Source organism: Ursus maritimus, unplaced genomic scaffold, assembly GCF_017311325.1.
Source record: "Ursus maritimus isolate PB19 unplaced genomic scaffold, ASM1731132v1 scaffold_24, whole genome shotgun sequence".
Taxonomy (NCBI): Eukaryota; Metazoa; Chordata; class Mammalia; order Carnivora; family Ursidae; genus Ursus; species Ursus maritimus.
Genome location: NW_024424897.1, coordinates 22,372,560 through 22,399,050, shown reverse-complemented (window position 1 = coordinate 22,399,050; position 26,491 = coordinate 22,372,560). Strand labels below are relative to the sequence as shown.

At 48.8% G+C, this 26,491-nt stretch overlaps 2 protein-coding genes across 3 annotated transcripts in view; both read right to left on the bottom strand.

The window, feature by feature from the left end:
• The window catches only part of PIP4K2B (phosphatidylinositol-5-phosphate 4-kinase type 2 beta), a 28,861-nt gene extending 25,244 nt beyond the window's left edge, over nt 1-3,617 (bottom strand). The window contains exon 1 of the mRNA XM_040640718.1: nt 3,301-3,617. Coding sequence (XP_040496652.1) covers nt 3,301-3,459 — 159 coding nt within the window. The 5' untranslated portion in view covers nt 3,460-3,617. The remainder of the gene's footprint in view (nt 1-3,300) is intronic.
• Nucleotides 3,618-4,535: 918 nt separating this feature from the next.
• Nucleotides 4,536-26,419, bottom strand: CWC25 (CWC25 spliceosome associated protein homolog). Of its 2 annotated transcripts, none has more exons than XM_008688979.2 (10): nt 26,065-26,419; nt 23,454-23,626; nt 16,561-16,797; nt 13,784-13,853; nt 13,033-13,160; nt 12,308-12,371; nt 11,492-11,703; nt 10,999-11,097; nt 6,497-6,658; nt 4,536-6,003 (listed from the first exon to the last, which is right to left on the bottom strand). In XM_008688979.2, the coding sequence occupies exons 1-10, from the start codon at nt 26,080-26,082 to the stop codon at nt 5,889-5,891; spliced, it is 1,278 nt and encodes a 425-aa protein (XP_008687201.1). In that variant the 5' UTR covers nt 26,083-26,419; the 3' UTR covers nt 4,536-5,888. The 2 variants fall into 2 exon arrangements, 1 of the variants encoding a protein (XP_008687201.1); XR_005837422.1 differs by lacking the exon at nt 4,536-6,003 and adding an exon at nt 7,118-7,284 and having other exon boundaries at nt 6,521-6,658; nt 26,065-26,418.
• Between the last annotated feature and the right edge of the window lie 72 nt (nt 26,420-26,491).

Genomic DNA, 26,491 nt, shown 5'->3' with positions numbered 1-26,491 from the left:
TATATATATATATATATATATATAAATGGCCAATAAGCACATGAAAAGATACTCAACACCATTAGTCATCAAGGAAACACAAATCATAATCACAATGAGGTAACACTTCGCACCCACCAGGGCGGCTGTGATAAAAAAGACAATTACAAGTGTTGACAAGGATGTGGAGAAATTGGAATCCCCCACACCCTGCTGGTGGAAATGTACAATAGTGTCGTTATTTTGAAGAACGGTCTAGCAGGTTCCTATATGGTTAAATATAGTTACCGCCAACGCTCCTAATCCTTGTGATCACCTGAGTGAAGCTTCACGCATACGTGGTTCCTAAAACGGCCAACAGGTCCTCAAGCCAGGTCTGCCTCCTCTGTCCACACCCCTCTCCGAGGCAATCTCTTCTCTAACTCCAGAGCCTCTAAACTGTATTTCACCTGCTAAAACACTGGTGTTCTCTCTTTGCTAGTTCTCCCCTGACGGGTCTAAAGTCGTCTTCTTTTTCTTAAAGTTTTACTTGTTTCAGTAAGCGCTACACCCAACATGGGCTCAAACTCACGACGCCGAGATCAGTAGCCATGTGCTCCACCGACTGACCAGCCAGGCGCCCCAGATCCAAAGTCTTCGGGCTTTTTTCCCTGTTTCCTGCAGTTTCTCTCCACAAAGTCCATGGGCTCCATCTCTTGTCCAGGAGAGGAGTTCCCGTGACAACACCGAGCTCAAAAACCTCTTTTTCCAACTGGAAATAGATCAACCACCTCAGGAGAGAGTAACTGACTTAGGCTGTCCATAAAGACATACCCACCCACCATCAGCCGTAGACGATCATGCCCTAAATGCCTAAAGGGGTGAGAAACTAAAGAATCAAAGACATATGATATCTGAAGCCTCAGATTGCAAAAAGTACAAAAGTGGGCTTCTGAAGGAAGACACCCCCCAAGAAAGGCGTGCGATCCACCAAAAACTGTGTGGTCCTGACCCCCTAGAGAACTGCAATATTTTATACCACTCTTCTTCCGGGGAGATGCCTCCATTTCCCAGATGGGAATCCCAAAGTACTAGACCTCACCGCGGGCCCAGAGGAAGCGCTAACGCTTGGGACCAGCTGAGCTGTGCAGCTTGCCCTGTCCAGGGAGCGGTGCCAGTGCCTGTCCCCTGAGGCACCCCCTCATTGCACCCAGAACCGTAGGTCTTGCTTAACGTCAACGCCTTTCCAGCTAGCCCTCAAACTTTTCTTCAAGTTAACAAAGAAAGAGGGTGACTGCCTAGTCCAAGAAAGTAAGACTCACAGATGCCTATCCCTCTGCCATGCAGAGGCCCACATCCGGGCAGCCTCACTGCCTGCCTATCAGAACAGCCAACATCACACACACTCGCGGGAGCTGGCGGGCACAGGCACGCCCACCCGAGCCTACACACATTCAGGTTCTCTAACAAGACCATCACCCCCACCTATCCTGGCACTTGGCTGAGAAACGGACTAAGGAACAGGAGGCACAGAAGGCGAGACCTGCCATTCAAGCACCACCACCGAATAACACAGCCCGGGGTGCTGGGCAACGAGCTGCATCTTCTGCTGTGGCCACGAGTGAGCTAATCCTCCACCTGGGGCCTCCATTTCTGCGTGTATAAAATAAGGGACCCAAAGTAGTTAGCTGCAATATTCCAAGGTAGGAGCCGTAAGAATCTCCACCAATTCTCTATATAAGACAGGATGCTTTCTAGTGAGAAGCAGGCTGTAGGACAAAATCAAGGATTGACTTCCAGACAGAGACACAAGGTCCACATTTTGATGACCCAGTTTCCCTTGCAATGTTGTCAGATGACCCCTGAGGCAGCAGGAAGCAGGAGAAACAAAGTCTGCTGGACTACTGGCCCAAAGCAGCCTCCAGGGGTCTGGGCATTAAACCAGTGCTACTCCCCTACCCTGGCCAGGACCCTCACCTGAGGGAGATTACTGAGAACAGTAACCTGCCCAAGACCGAAACACCAACAGACTTCTCCATACACCCGCACTTTTCTGTATTAGATACAAGTATAGATCTAAAACCCCGGCTCAGACTAAGGTTCATCGATCTCCAGCCAACCCTCTCCAGAGGTCTGCTCCTCTACCAAAGCAAAGCAAAAAGTCTTGCTGGCCCCAGACCCCTTGGTCATCATTTGATCTTGTGGGGAATTTCAAGTGCTCTGAAAAGTCAGGGTGCCTAAAGAACTGAAATTCACAGGAAACCCAAGCCAATAGCTTCATCTTCCTAGTTCCAAACTTGGGAGTTGGTGAAGTTGGGTGTTTCAGGTTCCTTTTACTTCCTCTGCTCATTCCTGGTGTAGGGACTCACAGTGCAAATGGGCAGAAGGCAAGGAGCAAGTGGTTGGAAAAGCAAAAAGAAAGACCCTAAACAAACAGGGCACAAACAAAGTCCTCCAGCTCAAGCAGGAATGCTGGGCTCCAACTTCCTGATAGGACAATCTCAAAGCACCCCAAGGGTCCAGGGGACCGCCCTCTCATCCTAACCTGCAACCATTACCGCACCGTTCATGACCGTACAACAGAAAGCTCAATAAAAGAGAAGTCAACGTCTTTGACATGAACACCATAGGAAAATGCAGGAAGACACATTATTTCTACTATGAATAGTCTTCCTTACAATCAGGCCTCACCTTCTCTCAAATGGTTACATTCTCTCTTCTCCCTAACCCAGGAAGACCCTGGTAAAGTGTCTGTGGTTCAAGGAAGCCTGTGCTTCTCCAGTTGTTACATCTTGTTCAAGAAGAAAAAAAGGAAACCCAGGGAGGATTTCCATAGTCAGGGGTGAGGAGGTCTGGAGGATGGGAAACTTTAAGCAGTCGCAACAACCAAATAACCAGTAATAGAGGAATATTCAGGCAGGCCAATGCCACTTGCCCTGTCAACTGGACAGGGAGCTGGCAGCCGGTTAAAGGAACAAGGGGGACAACACATGCAACAAACAGGGTGAGCGGATGAAAGCGATTCCGCCGCACCCAGGCCTTCCCCCTGCGCTCCAGGGACTGCCCGAAGCGAGCAAGCCAGACGCAGGAAGCTAGAGGGGCTGGAGGGAAGGGAAGGGGCGACGGCATTCCACCGTCGGAGACACCAGGCCTCGCGTGGCGCGCGGGGACCGCACACCCGGCCGGGACGGCGTGCAAGGGTGGGGTGGGCGTGCAAGTGGCTTGCCGAGGGGCTGCGGGCGTCCCCGGCAGGGCCCGCGGGGTGAGGGCCGGGCCTGCGGGGGGGGGCGTGGGAGCGCGCGGGGCCGCGCTCGGAGGGGCGCGCGCGGGGGAGCTGGTTACCGTGTGGTTCACCCCCCACATCAGGACGCTGAGGATCGGCTCGCTGGCCCGGAATAGCTTCACTTTCTGGCACACGAAATGCTTCTTCTTGGTCTTGGTCTTGCTGGCGCTGAGCGGCGCCACCGCCACCGCCGTGGTGCTGGTGCAGTTGGACGACATGCCCGGGGCGGCGGCGGCGGCGGCGGCGGCGAAAGGGGGGGCGGCCGAGACGGCGCACAAGCCAGCGGCCCCAGGCCTCCCCGGGACCGATGCCCACCCCCGCTCCCTCACCGCGCCATGGTCGCGCCCGTCCCGTTACCTCCCCACCCCGCCCCGGTGGTTCCGTCCGCCCCACGCCCCGCCCCCACGCCCCGCCCCGCCCCGCCCCGCCCCGCTCCGCTCCAGGGAGCCGGCCGGCTCGCTCCGCACCCCGCCCCCGGGCGCCGCAGCCGCCCCGCCGTCACCAGGCGCTGTCCTCCCCGCCCGGGTGGTAGCGCCCGTCCCGGGGAGGTAGCGGCCGCCCCGCCCGCCCCTCCTCCCCGGGTCTGACAGGAACCAGGCTGGCCTCGGGCGCCTCAGAGCCCCACACCGGAACAGAGTGGGGAGGAGGGCTGGGGGTAGGGCCCGCCGTCTACCGCCGGAGGGTCCCCCTGTCCGGGCCCCCCCCCCAAAGCCAGGGTTTGGCTCTTTCCCTCAACCTGACGTGCCAAGATGGCGGCGGCGCCCAGGATCCGGAGGAGAGGAGGGGCGGGAATGCGAGGAGGGTGGGACGTACCATCCCACCCCGGGGGAGAGAGGAGAAACCCAGCAAGGGGAAAAGGAAGTCCTGCCGGGAAAACCGAGGAACGCCCCCTCGCTCCACCCAAGCGTGGATGTTGCCACTCTCCTGGGCCTGGAGCGAGCTCCACCCGCGGGTCACGCCCCTCTCCCCCGGGGCCAATGAGAGCAGCGGGCCGTGAGGCCTGGGTTTTATGAATGGGTCCCTCACCCACCCACCCGCCGCTTAGCCTCCTCCTTTCAAAGGGTCGAGTTAAGAGACCGGCGGCACCTTAAGAAACCTATCCTACAGCAGAGAATCATAATCATCTTATTCTCCGGCTCACTTCATGACATCTTTGAGTGAACTGCCCACGCTTTGTTACATAATTCCTCTCGGAAGAAGGATCTCCAAACATTCGACACAAATTACAGGTCGGTATTGTTCTGTATGGGAATTCGTAAATTCGGTACACAGCGTATGCTTGCTCTTTAAACAGTTACAAAAATAAATGTAGCCTTTATTACCAAGTAATAAAATAAAAGACATAATTAGCATAGAGAAGCAGGATGAGGTGGTTAAATGAATAGCAAGTGTTTGTTACTGTCTCTCTGGGGAAAGGCTGGATTTTAAGTATTACAGTGCCTGGGATCAAAAGTGCACAAAAATATAAATCCAAATTCGTTTTAAGCAGAATTAGGGATTAGCAGAACAAGGAACTAGCCCAGCTAATGTGTGGGTCAAGAGGGCCTAAGGAGTTCATGGGTCACATGAGGGCTTCTGGTAAAAGAACAGAAAAGGGAAAGAAGTAAAGGCAGGAGACTGGTCCCATGAGTTTTGGGGGTTTTTAATACCTGACTAAAAAATAGTAGCAAACTCCTGAAAATCTAGAATTGTAATAAGATTACTACATGATTAAAAGGAAGCCATGAAATAAAACAGCTTCCATTTTATTTTCTTTTAGGAGCCAGGGTGGGAGCACACTGGTAATTTGGTCCTGACTCCTAAAATCATTTGACTTCACCCCTGCACTGCCCACACGGGAGCCTGTAAGCAGTGTAAAAGGATAGATACCCTGGATCCTATCTACAAACCCAGGCTCCTCCTAAACTAGCTGGATGCAGATGGGAAAAAAAAAGCTGACCTGCCTTACTGTATTACTCGGTAACAAGATACAATATGATTCCATTTATATAGTAAAGTCACTTACCAAACAAGATGTTCTCACAAAGCTAACTTTTTAAAAAGCATGTAAAAATTATACATTTATACACATACACACTACACTTTTACGGTTCAAAAGATAGTCCGTATAGTTCAACAGCTCATTTACTGCTTTTTTGGATTGTTTCCCTTCCAGATTCTTTGTCACCCCCCTGGTTCCGCCCTAAGCTGACATCATTCTGTCACATTATCTACTAAATCAAGTAGATGTTCATTTACCCCACTAAGCACAATCTATCTGGGTGATTGCAGAGAGAAGTTTCTGCCGGGTCCGGTCTACACTGAGGCACACAGTTCTCACAGCGGGGAAGAAAGTGGCATAGTAAGTATCATGACCACAGGAAACAGCCTTCAAGAGCAGGATGAGTGCTCACACCTACAGTGTCCAGTGCTCACCCACTAAAACCTACAAGGCACTCAGCAAAAGTTACTGAGGGTCCCATAAAGTGCGTGTCACTGGTTCTCGAAGGAGTAAGCTGTTTCAGGAATCGCTGGAGGACAGTCACTTTGAACAGTGGTGGTTTGACAACTGTGCAAGAAGTCACTTGAACTCTTATAAAGAGAATTTTTAAGGGATCAGCAGCCTCCCTGGAAAATTCAGGAAAACCAGCAAGAGAGGGGATAGCTTTCATCTTTTCATAAAGTTCTTCTCCAGAGCCATCGAGGTTCTCTGTAGAGAGTAGATGTTCCGTTTCACCCTATCCTCCAGGGAGGAAGTAGACGCGCTCTCCAGCTTCATGCGGCTGAGAAGAGAAGACAGGAGAATAACGTGAGTAACAAGTATTTGTCAAATGTCAACTATTTGGCGGAATTAGAAGAAACAGGCTGCCAGCCATAAAGCAGATGTAGAAACCCAAGCTCTTTTAAGCCCATGTAGGTAACTTTGGAGTGGACTCCATCTGGAACTCAATTTGTTAAACCAACGTCCATCACGGAAAAGTTACCTGTTTTGGAAACCAAGTAAAGCCTCATTGGAAAAAGGCCTCCTGAGCCATGAGTTCTTATTTCAATGGAAGGCAAGGAGATTCAATGAAAATACCAATTCACTTCTCCCTCCTTCAAATCAAAAATATCCCACTGTCTAGCTAGATGCTTGGAGTCGTAACAAAGGTGGCTCAGAGGCTGATCTCCCCGTTCTCACTGCACAGACATGGAAACACCAGGAACACAATGAATCAGCTGCCTCCTCGGGACCACAGCCATGAAAGCCGTTTGGCAGCAGGAAGGTGCACTCACTGGATAAACTTGCCATCCCGGGAGCCCAGCGTCTCCAGCCTCTGCTCCCGTTCGTCATCCTTGGCATGCCTCTTGAGGATGTTCAGCCTCTCTTCCTCCCGCCACTTGGCATTTTCCATCATCTCTTGACGTTTTCGCTCTAGTTCCTCTGATGAGAGCTTTCTGTTGAACACAGAAACCATCCTATCAGGTCTGCTTCTCTCCCAGCAAAAAACCAAACACTACAGGGAGAACAGAAATCAGGTAGGACCCCAGGTTCTCCACCACCCTGTTCTCTCTATGGAAATGCCCAACCCAGGGCCACACTCAGCTTGAGTTTCCTTCCTTCCTAATTATCTTGGGCAGGTGGCTTCATCCAAATTTCAGACTTGTAGTGAAGGATTCCATACTCTCTCTCAATAATCTCTGGAGTGATTGACTATTCTAAACATTATATACAAAATATTCCAATTGTTTGCTCAACAACTCATTGAGGAACACAGGACTGAGTTAGCCATGTGGCTGTTGACCTCTACCATCTACCCACTGGAAATGCTTAGAAATTCATGGACATAGCCCAGGAGTACACCGCTTTAGGAAAAAGCTAGAAGCCAGATGCCTGAAGAATTCAAGTCAATTCACCTTAACCTCAGAGAGTAATAGGTAGGTCTTCTTTCCTGGCACTCACTGCAAATGAAGTCAGACCAAGAAGAGGAGGTGATGAACCAGCTCAGTCACTATTTAACAATGTCAGAAATCCAAATCCACCGCTTCTCGAATGGGTGTGATATGCCCGTTTAAAAGATCCCCTTTAAGAGGAAAAATAATTGGTGGAGTCGCGTTAGGAAGTGAAGCTCAATTTTGAGACAGAAACTTAAAACACTAAAACTTGACATTTAGTTGCCTATAGTGAAATGACAATGCTCCCTTTCAAAACCCCACGAAATAAAATACATAAAACCACAAAGAGAATAGGAGAGGAGAGGACAATGGATAAGAAATGTTTAAAAACTGTTCGAAGATGGAAGTGGATGAAGGGCTGGTAACTACTTTTTACAGATTAGAGAAAATTCAATCCCTTTAAGTGCCCGATGCTAATCAGAAGTAAAATCCAGGAAAGGCTCAGAGACTGCAGGCCCCGAGTGGAGGATGGTGGTAAAGCTGAAAACAAAGGGACTGATTTAAAGTCTGTATGAGAAGCAATTAAGACACCCTGGGTCCTCATGCCTAACTTGGGGAAGCCAGTGATTGTTCTCTCAAACACTGACAGGAGACCCTCCAGAAGGGAGACCCTTCTCGTAGTTTCTGAAGAACTAAGCCAGACAGGAAATCAGAAGTTGCATGTGCATCAGGCACAGCAAAGGGAGCTGGCAGGCCACCAGGGCTGAAAATAATGTCTCCCAAAGTGCCAACAGCCAGAGTTAGAGCCATTGGTCAGGCAGCTGGAGGGTGTTTTCCTTCTATAGAAAAAAATTTTTTAAAGATTTATTTATTTGAGAGAGAAAGAGAAAGAGAAAATGAGAGCAGAGGGAAAGGGAGAGAATCTCCAGCAGACTCCCCGCTGAGTCTAGAGCCCAGCACGGGGCTCAGTCCCACAACCCCATGATCATGACCCAAGCTGAAACCAAGAGTCAGGCACTCAACCAACTGAGCCACCCAGGCACCCCTCTCGTGTAGAAATTTAATGGTTCCTGGGGCGCTTGGGTGTCTCAGTCAGTTAAGAATCTGCCTTCAGCTCGGTCCTGGGATCAAGCCCCACGTCGTGCTCTCTGCTCAACGGGGAGCCTGCTTCTCCCTCTCCCTCTGCCTGCTGTTCCCCCTGCTTGTGCCCTCTCTTTCTCTGTCATATAAATAAATAAAATTTTTTAAAAAAGAAGAAATTTAATGGTTCCTGACAAGAAAACCGAAGATACTGACATGAGTGTCCCCAGCTAAAAACCAATTCAAACCCAACCTCCCACCAGTAGACAAGCCCTGCCCCAACACAATACAGTGATCTCAGCTTTAATTCCTTATTCTTACATATGAACATACAATGAAGTATCACCAAACATTTCAGGAAAGCCTCTCACAAGAAAGAGACCAAAGGGAAAGGGAACTGATAAAGATAAAGCACAAAACTTTTTTAAAAGTTTACAGTCAGAGGTAATGAAAGATATTATATCGATAAAATGAGAAAGGTTTTTAAAATGGAACAATCAGAACATAAAAGAGCTCTTAGAAATTAGAGAGGGGGCACCTGGGCGGCTCAGTCTGCTGAGTGCCTGACTCTTGGGTTCGAGGTGCTGAGTCCAGGGTCCTGGTATCAAGCCCCACATTGCGCTCTCTGCTTAGTGGGGAGCCTACTTCTCCCTCTCCCTCTGCCTGCCTCTCTCTCTCTCTCTCTCTGTGTCAAATAAATAAATAAATAAAATCTTAAAAAAAAAAAAAAGCTTCTTAAAAAAAAGAAAGAAAAAATAAGTCTTATCCCATAAAAATTGTTTGTTTTTGCTTTAAGATTTTATTTATTTATAAAGAGACAGAGATAGCGAGAGAGGGAACACAAGCAGGGGAAGTGGGAGAGGGAGAAGCAGGCTTCCTGCTGAGCAGGAAGCCTGATGCAGGGCTCGATCCCAGAACCCCGGGATCATGACCTGAGCTGAAGGCAGACACCTAACAACTGAGCCACACAGGCGCCCCTGTTTTTTTTTTTTTTAAGATTTTATTTATTTACTTGAGAGAGAGAGCAGGAGCAGCGGGGAGGGGCGAGGGAGAGGCAGAAGCAGACTCGCCACTGAGCAGGAAGCCTGATGCAGGGCTCGACCCCAGAACCCCGGGATCATGACCTGAGCCGAAGGCAGATGTTCAACCAACTCAGCCACCCAGGTGCCCCCAAGCTGCTTTTTTTTAAAAAAGAGATTTTGTTTATTTTGACAGAGAGAGCACACGAGCGGGGAGAGGGGCAGAGGGAGAGAGACAGAGAGAAGCTCAAGCAGACTCCCCGTTGAGCATGTCCCCCCTACGTGGGGCTTGATCCCACAACTGTGGGACCGTGGCCTGAGGTGAAATCAAGAGTCAGATGCTTAACCAACTGAGCCACTCAGGCGCCCCCAAAATTGCTTTAAATTGAACATCGTACTGCAAAAGAGAAGCTTTTCAGCTGTTAAGAAAGTCGTTCTAGATCACCAATGAAAACATACAAAAGGAAACGCGCACATTTAAAAATTCTCACAAAATTCTCAATTATAGCCAAAGTTTCTCTCTTTTTGTCTTAATTCACCAGTATCTTAATTACATAAAATCACATCGACCACCTGGAACACCAAACCAAAACCGATAATGAGACCACAAAATCCATGCATTGAAATTTCTGTGCTTTTACTCCTGGGACAAAGAGGTCTTGAGGACTCTGACCCATTCAGATCACAAAACTCAACACAAATTCTAAGGATAAGAAAGGCTGATAAAGTAAGACAAACTGAAGTGTTGGCAGGTGGCAAAAGAGACAGAAAAACAAAGCAGGATCTGAAAAAGCACAGTCGCACGCTGACCAAGAGCCTTAAAGCACAGAAACAAATACACTCACGGGCACTGACCCGCAGAGCAGCATGACTGCCAGCCCAGCTGAAAAACTGTCACCAGTAAAAGAATAAATTCTACATAACATACTCTGTCTGGGAAGGCCGGAAAACACATAACCTATTTTAGAAAGTTGTCAGGCAAGATTAAAACTTCTAAAAAAGTTTCTGTTCCTTAGAAACAGAGAATCAGGCAATCGGGAGTTAAAAGGGACCTGCGGGGTCTGCGTCTTTTGAACAGAGTGAATACAAGAGATGGCGCAGACTTCCAGTGGTTCCAATGTTGGCTGCCTGTCGAAATCCCCGGGGAACTTTAAGAACACTGATGTCTAGGCCCACCCCCAGAGGATGACGATGTAGTAGGGCTGGGGTGCGGCCGGGTAATGGAGTTTTTTTTAAGCTTCCCAGATGACTCTACCGTGCAGCCCATTTGTTTGGGCAGTACAAGGAAGTTCGCAAAAGTTACTCATCTCCTCTCAACTTCTATGAGGACCAAGTGAGACCCCGAGGGACAATCTTTCGTGGGCACAGCCGGCTCCCCTCAGGTCCCAGGGCGGCACGCCCCAGTTCTGTCTGACCCACTCCACACCCAACTCCAACACACAGTCCATCTTAGGGTGTCTGCCCTCAACGAGAGCACCCTGCTTCCCCCTCAGCTGATGCCTCAGGAAAGGAACACTCTCCCGAGAAAAGCTTCTCTGTGGAATTCTCTGTGAGAATTAACATGTTTACAGATGTCCAGAAACAGTCACTTACTCAATTGTTCATTAAGTTAAAACTAATACTTGGTCCTTTCCATGTGCCTCGCAGGGAAAGGAGGCGGGACAGACTGTTAAAAGCGGACAGGAAGAATAAAAGCTGGTTTGGCAAAAAAAAAAAGGTGGATTATCCACTTGCCCTGGTTTGAGCCACGCCTAGACTCAGGGCCGCGGAGTCTGCAGTTCACATCCGGGGCCCCTGACTCACCTGGTGTATCCGGGAGCATGCCGCCTCTGGTAGATCTCTTTTTTAGGCGACGGGCTCTTAGTTCGGCCTCTGTCTCTCCTGTTGGCCTTAGAGTTGTGCCTGTGAGAGACACACACAGGCCAGAGAGGAGAAAAGCCATTTCAATACAGGGGCTTTTTATCATGTCCCGCCAATGATGGGACAAAAGCTAACAGTCTTAGAACTATAATCCAAATTGAAGAGAACAGAGGGCAGAAGTGGAAGAAAAGCAAATACATAAAGATACGTAAGATTTGGTATTAAACTCACTCCAAAGATTCCACATATATAAATATGTAGTTCTAGGGGTCTGAGCTTTACATTGAGGTGGCGGCGGGGGGGATGACAAACAATATAAAGGAAATAAAGCAAAGACATTTGGGAAAATTAATGAACAGACATCAGTAAAAGCAAACACCTGCTGTGACCAGCCCCCACATTTACAGGCCATTTCCCAGTGAATGCCCACACTCACGGTTTGCTTGGCCTCGGGGACCGTGACCTTCTGCCTGGGGATCGAGAACTCCTGTCCCGGGACCCTGCTTCTCGGGCGCTCTTCTTGTTGGCATGTCTGGGAGGTGAGTGGGAGGAACTTCTGGACCTGGAATAATTCTTCAACCCGTGCATTCCCTTTTGCTTGGCCATCACAGAACTCTGCACCCTCTGGCTATGGCAGGAGTCCCTGATCTGTAGCAGCAAGGAAAGGAAGAAGAGGTATTTGTAGGAGACTCTCCAGCTCAGAAGAAGATGTGGTGAAACAAGGAAATGAATGAGCACTGAGGTTCTAGAAGAAGCCAACCTGGCGTACCGAGCCCATCACACAGTTACCACAGAGAAGCACTCAAACTTAGCAGTTCTCTGCAGAATCCTCTCAGAGAATGGACCCCGCCAGCCACCGGCACTGCCTGGACTCTTCACCACAGCCTCGGCAGGAGCAAGAGACAGGGCACAGGGACCGGGACCTAAGGTTAAACCTACTAAGGAAGAAAGGAATCCAGAGGGATGCCGACTGTCAAAAGTCATCAACCAGGAAGCTTAAAATGCCTGCACTTCATGGAAATTATCTGCAGAGGGAGAGGCAGAATGCCCGCAGGCCCCGCTGGTGGTTCAGGCTGTCTGCTCAGAGGGGGACAGGCTCGGGGATAAGGAATGGGCCAGCTCCCCAACAGCCCTGACCCTGGCGGCCCAGACTCCCTTCTTCCCTCGTGAGGTCTGACTGGCTGCTAGAAATGCTCTCGGTCCAAACAGGCTCTCAAGTGGACACACTCCACAGCCACGGTCACATCCTTACCTGTAAACCGTATCCAGGGGCTTTGGACAGCACAGGGGAAGAATCTGCCATCTTCTTTTGAGATCTAAGCGATTAAAATACACATTCATTGAAAAAGAAAATACATACAGGTCCAGGTTCAACCTCTCGGGCTGAAGCATGCTTCCCCCGTCAAACGTGCCCTCTCCCCCTGCACTGTCACCCCGCAGCGTGGCTGTGTATTTGCACGGTCTCTGCTGGCGGGCGCATCGGCACAGTCGTGTGTTTCCTGTGAAAACCCGTGGGCCTCGCTCTGCAGCCCCAACGCCTGAACACGTTCTCCTCTCACCTCGTGCTGCTATTCCAGGGACTAACAGTGAGTCAGCAGTGACAATGCTCACTGCTCCCACAGAGAAGACACGCAGAATGGGCCCAGATGGGCCCATTAATGCATTAAAAAGAAGAAGAAGAAGGCAACATAAAATCCACTTCCGTCTCGGAGGAGTCACAAGCAGAGATGAAAGTCACATCTAGGACATCTACGCTAAGACCTACGAGGCCACGGTCAGCTGTGAGGGGCCGGGCCGAGATCGCCAATGAACGCGGGTGCTGGGTGGCAAGTTCTGTGGGCATGGGGCCCACGTGCGAGTGCTCACCCCTGAAACCCCAGTGCCCGGCGGTTCCCAGCACTGAGCCGGCGCCCGTGACTATGTGGAGAATGAATGAGTGAAGGAGTCAACGAGGGAGGCCCGCCTCCACACGCTCACCTCCCCCGGCCGCGCTCATCCGCGCTACTGCAGCCATCACTACTGGAGCTTCTGTGCTTATGTTTCTTGTGCTTCTTTTTCTTCTCCTTCTTCTTCTTCTTCTCCTTTTTTTCCAGACTCATTTGCAACTAGAAAAAAGCCAGAACATAGCCACGCAAGATCACGGAGACCCCTGAGGAGCCTGGTTCATGCACAAACTACCCGACTATGCGTCTGGGGCGCCAGGGGTCCAGGATGCTAGCAGGGCCTCCCTGTCAACAGGAGGGGGCAAGTGTTAACCCCGGCAGTGCGCAAACACCCCCTGGACGACGGAACGGAACCTCTGGTGGGCGGGGCTAGGGATCGGTGTTTGTAAACCATCCCCCAGAACCAATGCCTCGGAATTTCCAATCTGTCAAAAGAACTCCACCTCCACTGAGAGCAACCGGGGACTGCAAGCTCGAGTTCTACATCTTCCTCACCAACTAAGCCAAGACACGATCACGTGGTACGTCATGTGAATGGTAAATGGGCCCTAGAGGCTCGACGGCACGTGATCTCCTGAACACACTGTTATGATCAGGACTTCAGGGGCATGACCCATACTCCTAATTTCTAAAAACACCGACATCACATGGTGCTTTTCCAACCAAACAACATAAAAGAGGAAATCATTCTGTCTTCCTGCTCATAAGGTGAGAGTGAAATGAGAGAAGTTCTCACGTTAAGTAGCTACAAGATCCTCGTAGTGCTTATTTGATACACTACTTACCAATTCTTTGATTTTCTTCATTTTCACAGGATTATTCAACACCTCTCTTTTTTTCTCCTCCTCCTTCTTCCTAGAAAAAAAAAAAAAGGAAATGATAAAAACCATGACTCTCTCTTTTGGCAAGGGGATTAGGTCATTCACTCCATTCTCCACAAGTCTACCCAGCAATCTCTTTTCAGATGCACACAGACAGGCTCTGTGTTGAAAGCTGCATGATGGTGAGGAAGACTCTGGGCTTCTTCCTCAACTATACAGAAGGGACTGAATATTGGGGGGCAAAGCCACACGGGTTCCCTGTGGTACAAAAGAGTGAGTGTGGGCTGTTCCTTATTAGGCTTTATGCTTGGGGCTTCCCAGCTGGTCAAGTACATGGGTGTCCTCCTGTGTACCAACGGGCTGCAGCATTTCCAGGTCACCTCCACTGTTGAGCATGAAAACCAGCTGGGACATAAAGAGAATGGATTCCTCTTTCAAGAAGTCTTACTCTCAGGGCGTCAGCGTGGCTCAGTCGACTCTTGATTTCAGCTCAGGCTGTGATCGCAGGGTCATGAGATAGATAGAGCCTTGTGTCAGGCTCCGCGCTCAGTGGGGAATCTGCTTGAGATTCTCTCTCTCCCACTGCCCCTTCCCCACCTCTCTAAAATAAATAAAATAATAAAAAAGGAAAAAAAAGTCAAGGAGCCTGGGTGGCTCAGTCAGTTATGTGTCTGCCTTTGGCTCAGGTCACGATCCCATGTCCTGGGATCGAGCCCCACATCGGGCTCCCTGCTCAGTGGGGAGTCTGCTTCTCCCTCTGCCTGCCACTCCCCCTACTTGTGTTCTCTCTCTCTCTCTCTCTGTCAAATAAATAAATAAATAAAATTCTTAAAAAAAAAAGTCTTACTCTCATTTATTGCTCATGAGGGTACATTGGTCAGCCTACATGGAAGATGGAAGACAATTTGGCAACACTTATCACAGCCTGTGTGCTCTTTAATCTTATAAATCCTTCCTTAAGAATTTGTTACTGTTAGGACATAATCCAGGAAGGTCCCTACAAAGCTGTCCATATTATAACAATGAAAATTTGGAAAAAAGTTAGGGCCCAGTAAGAGAGTATCAATAAATAAATTATGATATATCCACACAATGTCGACATTAAAAATAGTATTACAGAAGCAGTTAGTGACATAGAAAGATGGTTGCTATATATAACTAGGTAAAAAAAAGGAGTTTATAATATGCATAATATTTATACATCAATGTTCAGAGCAACATTATTCACAACAGCCAAAAGGAAATAACCCAATGTCCACTGACAGATGAAGAGACAAACAGAATGTATGCAGTGGAGTATTATTCAGCCTTAAAACGGAAGGAGGGGCGCCCAGGTGGCTCAGTCAGCTGAGTGACTGACTTGATTTGGGCTCGGGTCTCGGGATCAAGCTCCTCATTGGGCTCCCCACTCAGCAGGGAGTCTGCTTGAGGTTGTCTCTCTCTCCCTCTGTCCCTGTCCCTGCCCGCACACATTCTCTAAAATAAATAAATAAAGTCTCAAAAAAAAAAAAAAAGGGGGAAGGAAATTCTGACACATGCTGCAATATGGATGAACCTGTGAAGACCTTATGCTGAGTGAAATAAGCCAGTCCCACAAAAAGATAATTACGGTGTGATCTCACTGATGTGAGGTTCCTAGAGTAGCCAAACTCACAGACACGGAAAGTAGAATGGTGGTTCCCAGGGGCTGGGGGAGAGGGAAATGTGGACTTCCTGTTTCATGGGTAAAGAGTTTCCGTTTTGCAAGATGAAAAACTCCCCAAGATGGGTGGTGCTGATGGCTGCCCAACAGGGGGAAGGTACTTACTGCCGCTGGGCTGCACACTTACACATGGTTAAGATTATAAATGTTATGTTATGTTTTACTTACCACGATCTAACTAATTAAGAAGCTAACAAAATGGGAGAAAATATTTGCATATACATACACAGTATCTTTACATACACCTATGTAATACCTTTACTACGTAAACAACTTTAAATTTTTTTCAAAATTAGAAATATAAATGACAGGGGCGCCTGGGTGGCTCAGTCGTTAAAGCGTTTGCCTTCGGCTCAGGGCGTGATCCCGGCGTTATGGGATCGAGTCCCACATCAGGCTCCTCCGCCGGAAGCCTGCTTCTTCCTTCCCTACTCCCCCTGCTTGTGTTCCCTCTCTCGCTGGCTGTCTATCTCTGTCAAATAAATAAATAAAAAATCTTAAAAAAAAAAAAAAAGAAAAGAAATATAAATGACAGATGTTTTTCGATGTTCAACCCTATATGCTTGAAATAAAATGCTGCAAATTAAAGCAAAAAAATTAATATGCACAGCAAGAGTTGGCACCCAAAATGCAACTCTCCTTTGACATTATATATTAGGGTTTCAAGGAAGATTCTAAAGTTTCTTTTTAAAGGGTTCTGCTGTACAAGGGTTGGGGGGTAGAAGGCCTGCTCACCCACCTATCCCGCTCTATACATAGCCCCAAATTCCCAGGGAGCTGCCAGCCTTTCTCACCTTGCTTCTAACTCCTTTTTTTGTTCAAGGGCCAAGGGTAAAAGAATGATCTGGTCTGGTCTGGTCCACTTGGCATCTCTTATCACATGGCCTAGATAAGACACCCTTGATGGATTTCCCCTTCCCAACATCAGGGACACCAAATGGAGACAATCCTTTTACAGGGCAGACAAAAGCCAAGAGGAAACGAACTGTGAAGCCAAGCAACTCTGAAAACAGAACCCTTCCCAGCCCGCCATCAGTACCTGATGATGAAGAGTGGGTCCTCCCGGATTTTGCTGGCCATGTCAAGAAGGGAATTGGCACCGGAAGGGGCAAAAATGGAGCCTGGGAGTAGGCCTGTCTCCGAAGAACAGCCTGCCTCCTTCTCCTCCATCTTCTCAAAAACGTACTTGTCAATGGGGCGCCCCAGCAAGTACTCGTCACGGTTCACCATCCCGCCAGGACCCTGATACATCCAGTCCAATTTTTCTTCTTTTTTCCTGGTTTAAGACAAAAAACACAATCAGAGGAAATGTAGACTCCTGCAGACCTACACGGACAACCTGAACACGAGGGACGGGGACTCCAGCTGGTTGGAGCGGGCCTCGTTCTCCAGGCACCTCGCAGGGGCCGAGCACTGCACTCCACATGGCACACGAGTAGACGTGGTGCTTGTCGGCATGGGCTCACCACTCAGTGGAGAGATCGTTTCCACGCACTTAACGCCATTTATGTGGAGAAAGTATCCCTCAACCTGGGGCGTGGACACTTGCTCAGGGCCTCTCAAGTCTCCTTTACAAAGCCTTCATATATTATGCTTTCATTCTGAGCAGAATCAGAAACAATAAACAGATTCTGGATCATCTCATTACCAAAAACAATTTCAGTGACCACATATTCGGTTGTGTGAAGTGTGTTTGGGTGCGTGTTGTCACATGGGCACGAGCAGTCATTCTCTGTTTGAGAAGATAATGAGAAAAGACCAGAGATAATGGAATAAGTAAATTATGCTTTCAAGCCAAAAGGGACAGGCCAAGTTATGTCCAGTATTTGCCAAATACTGCCCTGTGGCTCTGAAAGAAAAAAATGGTGGGGAAACTGAACGAACCTCACACAACAGACAGTAAAGGCATACTGACTTCCCAACGGCCCGTAAGAGCCAACACTGCGTTCACGCTGCGAGCGGCAAGGTTGTTTCATCAAAACAGTATCATCTGGAACATTAAATTCAACGTTTTTGAATATGGCTGTTTAACACTTGTGTATTTATTTTTGCTTAAGATTATATAACAACTATGAGCATAAAGAATGTCTTCCTAAGTTACATCTTTGGACATTTTTTAAAAAATATTTTATTTATTTGAGAGAGAAAGAGAGGGAGTGTGCACGAGCAGGGCAGAGAAGAAGTAGACTCCGCTGAGCAGGGAGCCCAATGCGGGGCTCGATCCCAGGACTCTGAGATCATGACTTGAGCCCAAGGCAGACACTTAACCAACTGAGCCACCCAGCTGCCCTGGTTTAAAATATTCTTAATAAAAATGCCCAGGGGGCTGGGGCGCCTGGGTGGCTCAGTCGTTAAGCGTCTACCTTCGGCTCAGGGTGTGATCCCAGGGTCCTGGGATCTAGCCCCACATCAGGCTCTCTGCTCCGCTGGGAGCCTGCTTCTTCCTCTCCCACTCCCCCTGCTTGTGTTCCCTCTCCTGCTGGCTGTCTCTCTCTCTGTCAAATAAATAAATAAATCTTAAAAAATAAAATAAAATAAAAAATGCCCAGGGGTGCCTTGGTGGCTCAGTTGGTTAAGTGTCCAACTCTTGATTTTGGCTCAGGTCATGATCCCAGGGTGGTGGGATGGAGCCCTGCATCAGGCTCTGCAATCAACGCAGAGTCTGCTGGAGATTCTCTCACTCCCTCTGCCCCTCCCCGGGGCTCATGCTCTCTAAATAAATAAATAAATAAAATCTTTAAAAATAATAATATTTTAAACCAATAATGGAGGGGCATGACCCTTTAGTTTTAGTTTAGTTTTGGGGTTTTTTTTCCTTATTAAAACAATCGGTTTGAGAAACACTATAGTCTGGAATTAAGAACTGATTGTGGGCCACTGGGGTTGGGCTCCACCCAGCTTGCCCGGCCTCACTCACACCACTGGAGTCAAGATGGAGGAGTACAGTGAGGGTCATGCCCGGGGCGGGGCGGGGGGGTGATTTATGATGAGTACCATAGATACTGGTGTCTTTCAAGCAATTAAAGGCTCTCACCATTCTCCAGTTGGAATAAACCAGAGGCTTCGAGGGAGTTTGACAGTTATTAAAACCAGGCCTCCACAGCTGGGAGGTAGCTTTAGAGTTTGGGGAGGTCTGTTTTCCACCACTGACTGTTGAAAGTTCAAACTAGGGGGAGAGAAGATCGCTGGCACTCCGTCACAGGTGCTGCCTTAACAGGAGCCACAGTGGCAGCAAGAACGGACCGGAGGCCATGGTTGTTGGGTCAGCTGTGATGGGTGATCCAAGGTGTAACTGGAGGAGCGGGTGTCTGACGGACAAGATTTCTCCTTGCGCAGTTTCCCAATGGTCCTTAGTTTGCTGAAGACCCCTCCCAGTTGCCTTCGACCCAGTTACCAGCCTCACCATCGGACACTATGGACAATGCCAACAGGACTTCTTTCCGAGGATTTCTTTAACAGAGTAAGTTCGAGAAGGATTTGGGAAGACCAAGGCATTCAGAAGAGTGCATGGCACAAAGTAAATACTAAATAAATACGAGCTGGTCCTTTTGTTAGCTGTGCCTGTGTTTCTCTCTCCCACCAGGTTTTCTTAAACTCCTAGGTAGTTGGGACCACAGTTTACTCACCGGTGAACCCCAGACAATTGCCTAATGATCACCTGTTCAGTGTTTGCCATTTTATGGTCAATGGATCTTGAGCGAGGCAGTACTTTTTGAAAGAAAAGGAGGTCTTGGTGATTGGGTCAGGGGAACTTTCAAAGGCCGTGTCAGAGACGACCGGAAGGATCATGCCTGTGCATGCCTGCCACTAACAGGGATGGGGCAGCTGAGAAAAAAGATTCATTTATCCATTTGTAAATATTTACTCTGCCACTTCCTAGGAGCCAGACAGATGAGGAAGGCCAGAAGATGAAAAAGATTCAGGCAGCCAGGTCGCTCATAAGCTACTGGCTGAGGCACAGAGGCCCACGAATTACCAAACGGTGCTGACGAGAGCTAAGCATGTGCTGAGGGGACTCAGGGAGTCATCAGCATGAAGGTGACAAGTGGCACTGCAGGAACAAAGACAAGCTGACAGAATAAAGGGAAGGGAGCAGCTAGGAGACGAGGGAGAACTAAGAAAGCGGAGGAAAGAGAGGACGTGATAGGAAGAGGCAGGAGGACGAGCAGCCTGTAGGCCGAGGAGCAAAAACGTCTCTGGGGAAGAGCAACTGGGTCCAATAGAGAAGAAAGGATATCAAAAATGAAAACAGAGGCGCCTGGGTGGCTCAGTAGGTTGAGCACCCGACTCTTGATTTCAGCTCAGGTCCTGATCTCAGGGCCGTGGGATCAAGCCCCACGTCAGGCTCCGCGCTGGAGTCTGCTCGAGATTCTCTCCCTCTGCCGCTCCCCTCATTCGTGCATGCACACACTCTCTCTCTCTCTCTTCAGTAAATAAATAAATAAATAAATAAAATCTTACGACCAAAACCAAAAACCAAAAACCAAGACAGATACTTCTGTAAAGTAGTATTTTCATGGCTCTGTCGAGTCTTGAAGGGATTCAACAAGTATCAGTCCTACTCAGGCCCTCTAGTAAGAGAACACACTGAACAGCCGAGATCCAGGGCCACGAGACTTGGCTGGTTCCACCACTACCCAGCCGGGTGGTTGCTTCGTGCCTGCAAGTTACTTCTATATCCCCATGTCTAAAATAGAGCTAGTGACCACCATCTCTCACTGTTCACTCTGAGTTTTTATTTTTTTATTTTTATTAAAGATTTCATTTATTTATTTGACAGAGAGACAGCCAGCGAGAGAGGGAACACAAGCAGGGGGAGTGGGAGAGGAAGAAGCAGGCTCGTAGCAGAGGAGCCTGATGTGGGGCTCGATCCTGTAACGCCAGAATCACGCCCTGAGCCGAAGGCAGACGCTTAACCGTTGTGCCACCCAGGCGCCCCAACTCTGAGTTTTTAGATGAGAAGATACTTGGAGGAAAGGCCATGTAAACTCAAAATGATCTTGGGATGTCTGGGTGGCAGTCAGTTGAGCGACCGACTCTTGGTTTCGGCTCAGGTCACACTCTCCAGGTCCTGAGATCGAACCCCACCTTGCGCTCCATGCTCAGCATGAGTCTGCTTGAGACTCTCTCTTTCTCCCTCTGCGCCACCCACTCATGCGGTCTCTCTCTCTCTCTAAAATAAATAAATAAAATCTTTAAAAAAAAAAAAGCAAGATGATCTATAGATTTTTGGTGTTGTTATCATTAAAGATATAGACCAGGTTCTCAATCGAGGCTGCCCATTAGGATCACGGCGAGCTCTTAAAAGCTCCAGATGCCATTGCCCTACACACCCCTGCTCTTCTTAGGGAACCACTCCCATCTTTAATCTTCCAAGAACACCCTAAAGTGCAAAGGTTGAGAAACACTGGTATGGACCACCATTGAGAACACATTTTCTAGCATTATCAGTAAATACTAAAGCAACACTCTATTGCAAGAGGGATCTGGAAATTCAGGATAATACATGTATTAAGGTTTCCATTTGTTCTGGGAGATGCATTACAAACATAAAAAAGATTATCTGACCCATGGAAGTGAATCATTACACAGTAAAAGGGTTCTACTGGCATTTTATAGGATAAATTAAAAGCACGCCACTGTGCAAAGAGTTACACAAAGCAGTGAGACGGACAAGCAGATGATTAAATACCTCTGGCAAGACCCAAAAAAAGGACATACGTGCTGACCTTTGTGTTTTATAATGTTGGAGGATATATGAGGGGGCAAAAAAAAAAAATCAAAAGAATATAAAATCAACTTCCTCCTATTCACAACAGAAAAGCATGAGGGTCAGCAAAGGACAAACGTTTAACTTGCAGCTCTGCAGCTGTTCATCTGTACTCCCACTCATTAACTAGACTCTGCAAAGCCCACATTTCTGATACATCAGGCATATGATGTGTAATGCTTTGCTGCATAAGAATTTCAAGGGGCGCCTGGCTGGTAGAGTCAGAAGAGCATGTGACTCTTGATCTCGGGATTGTGAGTTTGAGCCCCACGTGGGGTGTAGAGATTACTTTAAAATAAAATCTTAGAAAAAAATTTTTTTTCAAAATGATTTTTTACCTTTGGTTAGTGGGAAAGCAAACTCTTATGACTAGAAAGTACTGAATCTAAAATTGGTGTCTGTTTTAAAATCAAGGGTTCACAAAGTCTAGTTTCACACAGAACAATGTGGGTTCACCTTATAAACTGCCCAGGAATTTATCTGAATGTGTGAAATTTATTGACATTAAATTATAATGCAGGCGCCTGGCCAGAGCATGCAATTCCTGATCTCGGAGTTGTGAGTTTGAGTCCCACGTTGGGGACAGAGTTTACTTAAAAAAAAAAAACACACATTTTTTAAAATGTAAAGTATATAATTTACATAAAGCATATAAAGTAAAATAATTTAACGTATGTCTATGGTACTAAAAACAAAAATTTCGGGGCGCCTGGGTGGCACAGCGGTTAAGCGCCTGCCTTCAGCTCAGGGCGTAATCCCGGCGTTCTGGGATCGAGCCCCACATCAGGCTCCTCCGCTATGAGCCTGCTTCTTCCTCTCCCACTCCCCCTGCTTGTGTTCCCTCTCTCACTGGCTGTCTCTATCTCTGTCAAATAAATAAATAAATAAATTTAAAAAAAAAATTCTTTTAAAAAAATAAATAAATAAAAAATAAATAAAGACATAAATTTTATTCCCTTATCTCATTCGGAGTATTACTGTCATAACTATATTTTGTTCTATTTAAAAATTCTAAAACTATTTTAAAACATTCCAAGTTTCACACCTGAGTCAGAATGTCCTTCTCCCCAATCCGGTATCCTGCAAGAATGTGAATGTCACCATGCCTAAGTTCCATAATGCCATTTCCACGTGTAAGTTTCACATACACACTCCACCCTGAATGTCACAGATCCTCTTATCATGAAGTATTAAGGAAAAGCCCTCGATACCCAATGGGGAGAGTATGCCGCACACACCACCCGAGACTTGCCCACAAGGACATGAACAAAGAGAATGACAGTACAGATTACTCTGATTTTCGTCTATGTGTTGTTTTCACTAAACTTAAGAATGCACTGTACGGAGCGCCTGGGTGGCTCAGTCAGTTAAGTGTCTGCCTTCGGCTCAGGTCACGATCTCAGGGTCCTGAGATCGAGCCCCATGTCAGGCTCCCTGCTCAATAGGGAGCCTTCTTCTCCCTCTGTCCCTTCCCCCTGCTCGGGCTCCGTCAAATAAATACATAAAATCTTAAAAAAAAAAAAAGCACTGTACATCTTATGCTTTTTATTTTTCTCAGAATACATCTGCTCCCAGCCCATTTGACGAGACGGGTAGGTTACTGACCATCTGCTGCTCCCATCCTCTATTACACGCGACGAAACTGAAGCAGGGTGAAGCGGAGTGGGACTGCCCACAGTCACACAACTTTTCCTGCCAGACACCACCCACCTGCTTCCATGAGACCTCACTGCCCCCCTAACATGAGTCTGCGGTACATAAACGAACAAAAGCAGGACTGAGGCCCAGATGCGCACGGAGCGGCGGGGTGGAGGCACTTGTCCGCAGCCATGCTTACTAATCACCAACCACGAGCGAGGCCTCCACCAAGCCCTTTACACTCGCTCCATCTCATGTGACCCGCCACCAGCCTTGGGAATTGGGTCTCTCCCTCCCCTGGTTCTACTGAGGTAACTGAGGCCCCCAACCTTGCTCCCAATGACACGGTTAGGCTAGTACAGGCAAAGCCAGCCTGAGAGCCCAGGTCGGACTGACTCCGAAACGCATGCTCTTAGCCAAGGGTTCTGAACAAGCGGATGCAGCCACAGGCCAGCCCCGAGGTGCCCTAGGCACCAGGACAGCCCCAGCCCCCGCTGCGGCCGCGGCCTCGGCCTCTCACTCACTTGACAGCCCCGACGTCCTCAGCGTAGCGCTGCATCTCTTCCCGGGCCCTCTCCTCCCGCAGCTCCCGCTGCAGCTCCTCGATCTTCTTGCGCTCAGCCTCATGCTTCTGCTCAGCCTTCCACACCTTCTCCACATTGCGGAGCGTCTGTGGGTGCCAGCTCTTCTTCAGATTCTGTGGTGAACGAAAAGAGGGAGAAAACGATGCAGGGGGTGGGTGGGTGGGTACGGGCCCCCCCAGTCCATGTTCGTGCCGAAGCAGGCATCTAAGGGCAAGACGTCCTTCACGATGGCCAGGGTGGCACCCAGTGATCTCTCACACATCTGGGGGTTTTGTTCAGGTACGTAAAACTCCAGGATAGAACAGGCCTCTTCTGGATTCCCCTTGAACACTTTTAGCTTGAAATGCTTATGGATCAGACTTCCATCGGCCAGGCCTGAACTAAGGGGTGGTGGTGACAGTACAGGGGGAACGGGCGGAGAGGTAAATGCTGAAAGGCAACAGAACACTGCGTTTTTAGGGGACATTCATTTTTATGAACACAACCTTCTTCTCCTTGATTCCAGTTAACCTGCCTTAACCTTGTGTGGTTTACGACCCCACCAAGTATCTCTTTCAACCTTCCTTCCCAGGAATCTCCCCTTGGTTCTGATCTCGCCTTCACGCTGCACCTTGAAACACCTCAAGAATGCTTCTCCTCTCCCTCTTCCCCATCAGCCACTGTTTTGATTCAGCTGCAACCAGGGAAGGTTTCCTGGAAGAAGTGACATCTAATGACAATTACAATTTAGCCCAGTGATGTAGCAGGACGGAGCAGGGGTAGATTTCCAGAGGGAACAGCACACACAGCTGCAGGCCCAGTGGTGAGAAAACACACAGCACAAGTGATTCCGTGGGGCTAAAGATGGTATGCAAGCCGATGGGGGGGGAGGGTCCAAGATGAAGCCAACTAAGCCAACTAAGAGAGGAATAGAGTAAGGGCCTTATAAACCACGTGAAGGGAGTGGGCTTTATCCGGTGGACAGTAGAAAACACTGAACAGTCATATGCAGGTGACAGGCATGACTAGCTACCATGTTCAGAATGCACTGGAGAAAGCAGAGGTTGAGGACCAGGAGGCTAGTTAAGAAGCCTAAATGAGAAAACCGACACAAGGTACCTGGCATGTAGAAGGTATTCAGTCAATGAGGGCTCTCTTTTCTTTCTTTTCTCTTTTCCACCTTGTCCTTCTTTTCCCTTCATCAGGTTGCTCAGTCCCCTCCCCACTCCCCACTCGTCCCAGGCCTTGTCCTACTGGTCTTCCTCCCCCTCCTTCAACACGGGTGATTTTGCCCCCCAGGGAGCATTTGGCAATGCCCAGAGACATTTTTGGTTGTCCCAGTTGGAGGAGAAGAGTGCGACTGGCATCCAGGGGCTACAGGCAAGGACGTTGCTAAACATCCTACAAGGCATAGGACTACCTACACACACACACACACACACACACACACAAGCAAAACAAAGAACTATCCAACCCAAAATGTCAATAGCACCAAGGCTGAGAAACCCTGAATTAGAGCTTTTCTGTCCCTAAATGCAGTTACCTGAAAAATACCTAAACTGGGGCGCCTGGGTGGCTCAGTCGGTTAAGCATCTGCCTGTGGCTCAGGTCATGATCTCAGAGTCCTGGGATGGAGACCTTGGGCTCCCTGCTCAGTGGGGAGTCTACTTCACCCTCTCCCTTCGCCCCCCCCCCACATTTGGCTCGTGTTTGCTCGTGCTCTGTCTCTCTCATAAATAAATATTTTGAAAAAAGAATACACTAAACTGTATGAATCTTGGAGTCCTGGAAAGCATTCTAATCAACACCTGACAAACTCTAATACAGATACTGGACAGGTGGCAAAATCGATCTATCTGCTGATTCAATCGGCTACACGTTAAAGAGGTGAGCATCTTTCTGATCTTGCACTATGCTCTTGCTGGTCCTTTGCCCTAACCGGAGCTCAGCACACTACAAATGAACTATACAGTTTAAAAGAAATTGCCACATAACTTATATTAATTGCTATACATTCAGAAGAAAGCTCTGTCACTACAGATCAGAATGCAGCACTGAAGGAGGAATGGAACTCAGAAAGGTGGACGTGGGGAAGATAACTTCAGGTTTAAAAGAGGTATGGCTCAAGGGCGAAGAGAATGGGGCACGACCCCTCCTACTTTGGCCAAAACATGACTGAACTCCCAGCTAAGGAAGACAGAAGTGTCCCAAGACAAGATATACAAAATAAAGCCTGCGTGACTTGGTATCTGCCTCTTTTTCTAGGCATGGTTCACCACCACCACCACCCCCTCCCGGCCCTTCCCAGAACTTCCAGCCGGGAGGGTCCCCGCCAACAAACACACAACACCAGCCGCCACCATTGGCGACACATTTCGCACACCTTCCCAGGTCTCTGCCTGGTCCCTCCGTGGCCCCAGTGGTCGGTCCCCTCTCCGAGGCTACGGCTCCCTTCTTGCGAAAGCACAGCTGTGTAGCCATGGTCACCCACTCCCACACCCTCCAATTTCCGTCCCTGGCCGGGGTCGGTCTCCGGCTCCGTCCTCCCCCCGCCCAGGCCTCCCTCACTTACCAGATCTCCGCCCCCCATGACAGCGGAGAAGCTTCCTCTCTACGGAGGACTCAGGAGGCGATCGAGAGGAAACGCAGAGAAATAGTTCAGCGACGACCTGGCGGCCACTTTTACTGCCCGATCTAGAGCCCACTTCCGGGAGGGCGTCCTATTACTGCGTCGGCGTCGCGGGACGATGACGTTTGGTACGCTGTCGCGCAGTGCCGTGTCGGCGTCCCGGGAAGTCTCACGGCTTGGTGCCCAGATCTCGCGGCGCCTGCGGTCCGGTTTTGGACACCTCTGTTGGCACCGCACCCGATCTCAGAAACGCCGTGTTGAAACGGCGCTGCTCGGTCCTCTTACGGTCGGCCGGGAGCCCCGCCCCGCCCCGCCGGCCTGTTGCCATGGCAGCGCGCCACGACGTTCACCCCGCCCCCCACAGCCAGGC